At 43.8% G+C, this 9,945-nt stretch overlaps 2 protein-coding genes across 2 annotated transcripts; both read left to right on the top strand.

Annotated features, from left to right (window-relative positions):
• Positions 1-460: 460 nt before the first annotated feature.
• On the top strand, positions 461-3,282 carry emp3b (epithelial membrane protein 3b (MAM blood group)). Its single transcript, XM_067239973.1, has 5 exons — positions 461-547; positions 1,681-1,772; positions 1,861-1,963; positions 2,225-2,365; positions 2,686-3,282. The coding sequence occupies exons 2-5, from the start codon at positions 1,695-1,697 to the stop codon at positions 2,859-2,861; spliced, it is 498 nt and encodes a 165-aa protein (XP_067096074.1). The 5' UTR covers positions 461-547; positions 1,681-1,694; the 3' UTR covers positions 2,862-3,282.
• A 116-nt stretch (positions 3,283-3,398) lies between these two features.
• On the top strand, positions 3,399-9,930 carry zmynd12 (zinc finger, MYND-type containing 12). The gene is made up of 8 exons (XM_067239152.1): positions 3,399-3,608; positions 5,454-5,595; positions 5,915-6,086; positions 6,268-6,437; positions 6,980-7,102; positions 7,237-7,318; positions 8,098-8,264; positions 9,835-9,930. Exons 1-8 carry the CDS (start codon positions 3,496-3,498, stop codon positions 9,928-9,930), a joined length of 1,065 nt encoding a protein of 354 aa, XP_067095253.1. The 5' UTR covers positions 3,399-3,495.
• The last annotated feature ends 15 nt before the right edge of the window (positions 9,931-9,945 follow it).

Raw genomic sequence — 9,945 nt, 5'->3', positions numbered from 1 at the left:
ATTTCTTTATGTCTCTCTCACAACTCACTGTAGCTGTGCTCTCCAAGTAAACAAGGCCTCTAAAATCTTTATTTGTCACACACTCCAACTTTGACCTAAGTGAAACAGCAAGGATGGATAAGTCAAATAATAATTGCATGATCATTTTTCGTAGAGAGAACTAAGGGAGTGTTTACAGTGTAAACGTTTCATGTGGGTGATTTGGCAGTTCCACAGTTCATGGGTGGGTCTGACTTGAGTCTTATTTTAAGCAGATTTTGGACTGAGGGAGTAAGAAGGAGGGAAAGAAAAGAGAGTAATAAGCTCCCTCCAGAGTAAAGAGTGCTCTGTTCAACTGAAAGGAAATGGGCGTTTAAGGTTTGCTTTTTAAAAAACGTTGCATTCCACCTCCTGGAAATGTTGGATGGAGTGATTGAAAAAAATGAAAGGGGGAGTGTCCAGAAAGGAAAGGAGAGGACCACCAAAAGGGGCAAGATTTTTACTACAGATCTGAACAGTTGATGGTGAAGTTGTTTCATATATAAGCAGAGGAACAAAGTAAGCCAAGGTGAGTAGACATTTCTGACATAAAGTTGTCAACTTTAGTTTGTTGAATATAAGTGACTGTTATTGTAGCCTATTTTTGAAGAAAAACTGAAATTGTATTTGGGTGTGTTGAAAATTAATGAGGAATTTAACGTTTTCCCTTTCTCTGTAGTAATCTAATAAAGAAATAATGAACAAATGTGACATTTCAATTTGATAATGAAATTGTACTATTTTTTTACAGTCATACCGTACGTATCTCAGAATTTTTGGGTTCCTTGCTATAAAATAAAATAAAACTAATGAATATTTTCTGATATATTTCCTAGTGTCACATTTTAAAATCCAAAACTCATCAATTTAAATAATTTGGAATATAAATTATTTCTGCATCTAACTCTCAGTGTAATAGGACTGATCTCATGTAATTGTGTAATCTGACAATCATCACAACCATTACTCTCACCCACCCAAGAGTGGACTTCTCGTAAAGATAAAGATCTGACATTTTCATCCTGTTCCTTGCCCTCTTGCTTCACTTTTGGACCCCTGGATCTGTGTTACGTGAGAAACTGCAGGAACACGATGTAGTACATCCACCACTATAAAAAGCTAGGCTGACTGGTTACAGAATTTAAAGTGTATTATTTCACTTACGCTGCTTAAAATTAAAGCCATGTGTTAGCATTCGGTCCATTCTGTAAAACCTTTATTTTTTAACTCCACTGTTAACATTTATTGTGGTTTCATGCTTAAATATTTTGACACCATTTTGATTTGAGCAAACCTCGCCCTTTTATTTCCACACAAGTTTCATTACAGGGACACATATACCAGTCATGGAGGCGTTTCAGATTGAGTTCCTTGGCTTGGACTCTGTTTTGTTGTGTGGTTGTACATAACACAGAGTATCCTGTGCTCACCAGCTTAGATTTTCCATTTCTGTTTCGGGGGGGGGGGGGGGGGGGGGGGGGGGGGGGGGAACAGCATGGTTCTGTGATTTTGACCAATGAGCTTAAGTGGGAGGAACATTTACAAAATGGCAACTAGAGTCAACAACAGAATAAGTTGGCTGGAACTAATTCATGCAATTTATGTCTAGTTTCAAAAGCATCATTCCTCACGAACACTACTTTTTGTCATTGTTTTGACTAGCACTTTCTGTAAAGATGGCATACCTGTTGATGTTCGTGACCCTGCTACACCTGGTAACCCTGGCCATGCTCTTCATTGCCACCATGGAGAAGGTACAGTATATCACTTTAACACGACTCACAAAACAGCTTCTCATTTACCAGCATTCTTGCTTATGTTGACACACATTCCTCTTCTCAGTCCTGGTGGGTTTGGAACGGGATGGAGAGTTCCGATCTCTGGTACAACTGTCGGTATGACAACGACTCTGGAACCTGGTTGTGTGCATCCACTGAAGAGACAGGTAAACACTTTTTCTCTCCCAGGTACAGTAATCCCTTCTCTTTCACCAACCACCCACCCCTACCTGTCCTGCATTGTGATGGTTATGTGATGTTTTCCTCAGTGATTGTGATGTTTACGTCAGGTTTTCCTCAGTGTTTATGATAGTTATCGGATTTTTCCTAGTGAGTTACGTGATGTTTTCCTCATATCACATTGATATTAACTGGACGACATCAGTGCATTTGATGTTTACGAGATGTTTTCCTCATCTCTTCCTCAGAGTGGCTCCAGTCAGTCCAGGTGCTAATGGTGCTGTCTGTAGTGTTCTCCTCTGTGTCTTTCCTGGTGTTTCTCGGCCAGCTCTTCACCATGTCTAAAGGAGGCCTCTTCTACTTCACTGGGCTGTGTCAGGTTGTCGCAGGTAATGGAACTGAAGAAGAAATAAGCTCTCTATGCTTCGGTTCACACATACGAGTCGTGTTATCCAGCTGTTTGATAGATACTCTCGACACACCATCAGCAGAATCAATCTTCATCAACTCTCCCAAGAGTGGTGGACCATAGGCTCCCCCTTGTGGTGAATTGGGAAATAGGTGTAACTGCATTTTGGAGGGATGATGGGTGGATGGATGCATTGTTTGACCTCCTACTGTACATATTGGGCATATAGGTTCCATGATAGAAAATACTTTCTCTGGATAAATAAAGGTTAAATTAAACCTTCTCGCATGCCTCTCCCAGGTCTCACAGCATTCACGGCAGCTCTGATCTACACTCTGCACAACAAGGAGATTCTCCTGGACTCATGGGAGAACAAGTCAGGTCACTTCGGCTACTGCTTCATCCTGGCCTGGGTCTGTGTGCCCCTGCTGCTCTGTAGCGGGGTCATGTACATCCACCTACGCAAGAAGGAGTGACAGAGAAAAGAGGAATCGCATGAGGTGTTGAGCTGTGGTGGTTGACTGTCCACATCCACCAAATGAGGGGTGAATCAGGGTCAGGATCTGTTTTTGAATGGAATAGATGCAGCTAAAAATCCAAAGATATATATTTTTCAATATTAAAACGTTTTTTTACTGTAAAGATTTTAGATGCAAGTATATAATCTCCGGCTTTAGGAAAACAGGGTTGGGCTACTGGTGGAATATTAGTCTTTCTGGCTATTTTCTTTTTTTGTGTGTCTGAAAACACCTAGATGTACCGGTATTTATTGTAAATAAAGTGACTTAATTAATCACAATAGTTATGCTGTCATCTATTTTTCTACCAAAATATGATCTCATGTTATAATACAACAATCTGTATTATTTTGCTGGCTCTTTTTAAATAAAAGGTTGTAGTAAATTCATGAGTTGAATCTTCTTTGTTCAGCGAAGATGTTGCTTTCTGAAGTGAAGTTCTTAGAGAGGAAATAGTTCCAAGGTCGTCTCCATAGAAACTTAAAGGCGTCCGGGCAGAAACAAGGTGCTATGGTGGCTAGATACCTATACAAATTACATGAAAACGACCGAATAATTAAGTAGTGCTGGTTAACCTGAAGTTCTGTTGGTCATGTCAACCACGCTAAATCCACTTGCCAACCCAAGAGGAGCGAAAAAACTATGTGAGCTTTGTCAAAAACCCGCATACTTGCAATGCAACAATTGTCGTGTCACTTTCTACTGGTAAGTTGGCCAAGGTAGGCCTACTTTAATTTCAACATTCAAGTATGAAATCAGCGTTACGTTGCTGAATATAAGCGTATAATGTTGTTTATAAAGTCAATGTTATACACATATGTCGAGAAATTCTGAATGAGGGAATCTCAAAATATTTAGACACTAGGTGGCAGTGTTTTCAAAGCAATGAGGCCCATAAACCAAAGACAAATGGAAACTTGCTTTGCTTCTAAATGTGGTTAGAGAGAGGAACAGCTGGAATCTAAGTTATCCGGGATATATATTTATATATTTAGCTACACGAGAAAACTGTAAAGGAAGTATGCTTAGGCGATCATGTGGTCAGGAAAAAAACAAATATGCACTAGCTTTATGCAACACATCTTTCTTCAATCTAATTACAATGGTTGGTGTCAGTTCATAACATGTCAGACTCTGTCTGTGACAATTTGGGGAAGTAGGCTACTTAAAGCCAGCCATGTAGTTCTTGGTGACAGCCTCTACACTAAGCTTTAGGGGATGAGCCAGTAAATCTTTTGCCTTAGAGGAAGCTTAAAGCTACTTCTATCCCTGGCTCTCTTGTGTGGCTTCATGCCTTTAAAACGAAGCGTTTGTCTCATGTGATGTGCATTTTCGTGAATCAATGGAGCATTGTACAGATCGCTCAAGTATGCCACAAAACAAGAGACAGAGAGAGAGAGAGCGAGAGAGGGAAAAAACAACTGGTCCACCTCTGGGCCAGCTGTCGGCCTGTTTGGATTAATAGACTTGTCTCTGTGCCAAGCTACTGCATAAGATCCGTGCTGCAACACTATGACCAGGGACCTCTCCCCATTTCCCCTCCAATCCCTTCACAACCCTTACCTGCTGCCTGGTAGGAGTTTGAGAATCACAGTCATGGCAATCTCTGTCAGAAAGGACGGCTCCAATATCCTGGAGAGCCCCTTGACTTCTGTGTGAGTGCATGTGTGAGTGCATGTGTGTGTTCTGATGTGTGTGTGCATGTGTATGTGCATGTGTGTGTTCTGATTCTGATGTGTGTGTGCATGTGTATGTGCATGTGTGTGTTCTGATTCTGATGTGTGTGCACGTGTATGTGCATGTGTGTGTGCATGTGCACGTGTATGTGCATGTGTGTGTGCATGTGTATGTGCATGTGTGTGTGCATGTGTATGTGTATGTGTGTGCACATTTTCAGCCCTCGGCACCCGTCAGCCAGCCCATAGACTGAGTGTTATTGTTGCCATGACGTGGCCACTGCACTGCTTTTGAATTCAGACCAGTAAAAACACTGAGAAAGGAACATGCGCGCGCCGCAGACAGAGAACGCCATGCGGAGGGAGTCAGACCAGAGTTTCCAAAGCCGTGAGGAGATGTGAGAAAAAAGCAGGATGAGCAAAATTACAGACCTGTTATGTAATGACATACAATTTAGCATTCCTTTTGTGAAAGTGAAAATACTGCACACAAAAGAAAATAAGGAGATGGGGTGTTTCGGTGTCGTAACCGGTTAAGAACGCGTACCACAAGAGCGAAGGCTTTACTGCATAGGCCTGAAGCATTTTCTTTTAACCGTCGGGCTGTCTCAGACCCCCCCACATTAAGAATGTTAAAAGAAAATTATTTTGATTTGTTTTTGTATTGGGTAAAATTGGGTAAACACAACGATGGTTCGTTATGAACCTTTGGGTCATGTGACCCGAAGGCAGCACAAGGGTTAAGCTTCCACAGCGAAGCTTCCACCCAGCCTTGAGAGATTTACACAGCACAGGTCAGCGAGGGCAGAGGAAATGGAGAGAGAGAGCGACCTTTCTGGATTGGAATTCAGCCCTGTGTGTCTGTGTTTCACAGTGACACGGAGCACCAGCAGGCAGACTGGGTGGGGATCCACGACAAGGTCTGCCAGCTGCTCATCCCCATCCGCTCCGCTGTGCCCTTCCACTCCCTGCAGTCCGACAGAGACCTCCACCAGTCCCAGACACGGCACAGGCAGGTGAGGAGGTGGTGGAGGAAGAGGAGGTGGTTGTAGTGGAGGTGGTATTCCTGGAGTGAAACAGACAGACAGCATTCCATTTCGACGTCTTTAGTGTGTTCCATGTGCACTTTCAGTAGTTAACCCATCATAGATGAGTAACTCTCCTGACAATCACCTACACAGACTTCACACTATACCACTTCATATACTCACTCATATTCACTTGGAAGTTTATATCAGCACAACACAAACTGGGCAAGTCTCAGGAGATCAGAGCAGTCACATCGACACAGACCCACAGACTTCCCCACACTCTCGGCCTGACCCTTCTCTCCAGGAACAACTGATTGAGATCTCCAGGTCAGTGGCCCAGAACAAGCTGTTTGAGGGGAAGTTCCAGGAGTCTCTACCTGCCTCTCTGCTCTCCCTGCGCTGTGCCATGGACGTGTATGGCCCCAGCGCGGCCTCGCTGGTCCCTGCCTACCTGCTGTTGGCAGAGGCCAACGTCGGTGAGAACCCCCAGATAGACCACCTACCTGGATTCTTACGGAAATAATACATTATCGGCACAACCCAATGCCAAGTCGGTCTGTAAACATGTAATCTTAGAAGCCTCGACTACAGTGGTTCGTTTGCGGAACGCTGAGTCACGAGGCGTGCGTCCGCGCGTGTGTTTGTGTGCGTGTCCAGGTCTGGGCAGCCTAGCGCAGGCTGAGAAGTACCTGTCTCAAGCAGAGTGGACCGTGACCAAAACCCCGGACTGCAGCCAGGCAGTCCGCCACCAGCTACACCGCAACCTGGGCCGACTCTACACCTCCACCGGCAACCTGAAGGGAGCGCTGTTGAGCTTTGCCAACGACGTGGGTGGCACGCACCGGCCTGCAGTGTTTACCATAGTCAGCAACATGACATCATCACTCACTGCGAGGCAGGATCCTGGCAACCGACATAAACAAATCATTGAAATATGGATCTGCCAGGACCGCTTTAACAGGGGTGCTTCTAAGTCGAGCTTTCCGGGCACACCCACACACGGCTGAGAGCACATGAGGGGGCAGTTGACCGGTTGTCTGATGATGATGTCATTTCGCTGAGTCTTTGCCTTTTAATGTGGTGCTTCTACAACAGCTAGAGGCAGGGAAATCACTCTTATGCCCGTCATATTGCACTCTTATTTTATTGTAGATCTTTATATCTTACATTGTATAGTATTGTTTTAGAATTAGACTTGTACTTTTTCTACTTAAGATCCTTATATGTTTACCGTATGCACCTTCCTGCCACAGTAAATTCCTTGTTTTTGTGAACTTACAAGGTGAATAAAGCTAATTCTGAATTCAGAAATTATGAAATGTTAAATGATGGCTGTAGCTTTATTGGAGATGTACTCTCTGGCCTTCAGGTGTACTATGCCAGTGACGAGTACGGTTTGGATAACATAGTCACTAAAGGAGGTTACTTTCTCATGGCCAACGTGTTCATGAAACAGGAAAAGAAAGACATTGCCCATTCCATGTACGCCGAGGTAAACCACATCTCACATGGAAATGAACACATTTCAGAATGTTTTACATCATAATTATTGTTATGCTTACGATGATTTACAATTAAACAAAATGGGATGTAATGTGCCTATTTTATGTCAAATTTCTATCATAGGTGGCAAAAACATGGCACTCACACCTGACCAGACTCGTGGAGGCCCACACTCAAAGCTCCATATCACTGGAACCATGTTTTGGTGGGTGTGGACATTCATACTAACTACATTACTTACACTTTAATATTTTGAAAAGTGCTAGTAGCAAGCAGTTTTCTGACAATTTAAAGTGAAACTGGATCTGAAAGGCAACCATTGTTCCCGTCAACCTAATGGATAAGCACTCCACTCATGATATTCATTAGTCCCCCATTATGGAATCTCACTAGCAAACACTAGATGCAGCTAATGACACACTGTCACAACATGAGGTTGTGATGACACGAGCCCCAGCAGCAATTGGCTCCATTCGCGTATCATTCAAAAATAAGGTCAATGGCGCTAAATTTAGCTAGGCTAGCCTGACGTGCTATCCAAGAGCTAAAGCCCAGCTTTTCCATCAGCATGCCAGCGGCTGACTTAGACCACTCATGACACATCTCCGGCTGTGCGGCATCCGCGTCTCAACCGCCTCTCGCTGCTGCTGCCCTAGTTATAACGCTAAGCCTGTTAGCCTCTATGTAATTTCCCAGGCTTTTCGGCCAGCCGCCGCAGAGCGTGACCTTCCTGGGTTAGTTCACCCGCACTGTCTCCTGCTGGGTCATCGTCATACCGGTGTCTACGGCAGGCTGGACATGAAAACATAAAATGGCTGCGTTGTGGTTAAAATACCTTTGGTGGATGCTACAGCACACCTTGGTGGTGGATGACGTAGCTTACCATGATGCTATCAAAAGGCCTGTGTCCGTGTAAAGTGTGTGCGTGTTTGTAGCTGTACGTGTACTTACTCGTGTGTGCTGTCTGTGTGTGCTGACCCACAGACGAGGCTCAAAGAACAGAGGCAGATCAGATGCTAAAGACCATGCTGGAGGTTCAGGCGCAAAACAACAAACAGGATGTGGCCCAGATTGCTCTAGTGACCCACTCCTTGGCCATGTTATGGTTCCTGGGAGGATCTCGTAACAAGGTAAAGGCTTTAGACACACACGTACACAAACGGAAAACTAAAAACAGAAACACTCAGCTCCCTCCGCAGTTTGTCTGCTGGCACCATGACACGTTTCTTCACGTGCGCGGCTCCCATGTAGTGCTGTCTAGAGACGGGATTAGCTCTAATTGGTAAAGCCTTAAAGACTATCACTCGGGATTTAGCGGGAGTTTACGCGACTGGCCTGGTAGTCTAACTCCCGGTCTTGAGGCTCAGCCAAGACTTCTCTCTTATCTGGCCGGGAGGCTGGCTACTGTTGCAGGAGCTTAATGTGAAAGCAACCGGTAGGTGTGTTCTCTTGCAGAGGCCGGGGTTGCGCCTATCGGTAGGCAAATACCCTAGGTATAAAATAGGGAGTCAGGTGGCTGAGCGGTGAGTACTACCCTGTACTTACTGTAAGTCGCTCTGGATAAGAGCGTCTGCTAAATGACTAAATGTAAATGTAAATAAGATAGGATTTCATTCACTCCTGAGGAAAGGTGTCGACCCTTGGCTAATGCTGGGTGATCCCCAGTTCAGTAGATCAGGAAAGGGGGGTAGGAGGGCGGAAGAGATCAACCTTAACTGGGTTAATTTGTTAGGTAGCTAGAACACGCTTACCCTAACACGTAAACGGACATAACGGGGTTCAGTACCACCGCCGTACAGAAGACTGCCCCCTTTGTCAAGATATTATCGAAGTAGGGTGAACTTGAGTCGCCATTTTAGGTGCTGGTCCTAGGTCTGTCTTTCAACAGCTAAGATTTTTAAGAAATCTTCGGTACAGTATCCAAGGTAAGTAAGAATAAGACAAGTTGTAGATAATATAGGATCTAGAAACCTAGACAATCCCCCTGTTCTTCAAATAAGTATTATATTGTGTAGGAACAGGAGTGTGCCCTCACACAAACAGGTGTGATCATTTGACATGCCAAACCCTATATGAAGTCATGAAGCTAAGCTAACGGCTTAATGTCTTAAAATGGCCAGAGCAACCAGTTCAAGCCTGTTCTCCATAGCTGATATGTCAGCAGTGTCCTCAACCTACTCAGCTGACCTGGAGGGAATAAAAGAGACAAGAGCCAAGAAAGGGATTTGATTTCCTTCTCAGCCTTGTTATCAGTAGAAGTGAATGAAGGAGAGAGGAGGGGTGCGATCTACCGTTTCAGCCTACACAAATGTTAGGAGTCCCGGCTCTATTGTGGAAATTATCTTCCGAGGAGAACATTCAATGAAGGGCGTTCATTCATTCCGAGCCAGTCTTCTCCTTGGTATTTGTCACACCATATCCACATGTGGATTTTGTTTAGCTATGTATGACATATGAAATAGTGTATGTTAATTAAATGTATATTACATTTACGTATGTATAATAGTTTGAGTTTTATTAATAGTCATAATAAGGGTAATAATACCTAAATATATAATACTTATATAATTCATTATCATTCAATAGTTTAATGATATCGTTTTATACCTATTAATAGTCAAAAATAAATATTATAATAATTAACTTTAAAAAAAATGTTTGTCAACTGTTTTCTCTCATCCCTGCGTGTTGTACTTTTGTGTGTGTTCTGTAGTTCCGTAGCTCCCTCCAGCTCCTCATGGAAACCCTAAACGCCTCACCACGCCCCACTACGTGCGCTGCATCAAGCCTAACGACGAGAAGGAAGCATTCATGTGAGTGAACGTCTAAACA

The sequence above is a fragment of the Osmerus mordax genome, chromosome 7 (assembly GCF_038355195.1).
Source record: "Osmerus mordax isolate fOsmMor3 chromosome 7, fOsmMor3.pri, whole genome shotgun sequence".
In the NCBI taxonomy this organism is placed as follows: Eukaryota; Metazoa; Chordata; class Actinopteri; order Osmeriformes; family Osmeridae; genus Osmerus; species Osmerus mordax.
The sequence above is the reverse complement of the archived record's forward strand: the minus strand, read 5'-3'. Positions and strand labels throughout refer to the sequence as shown.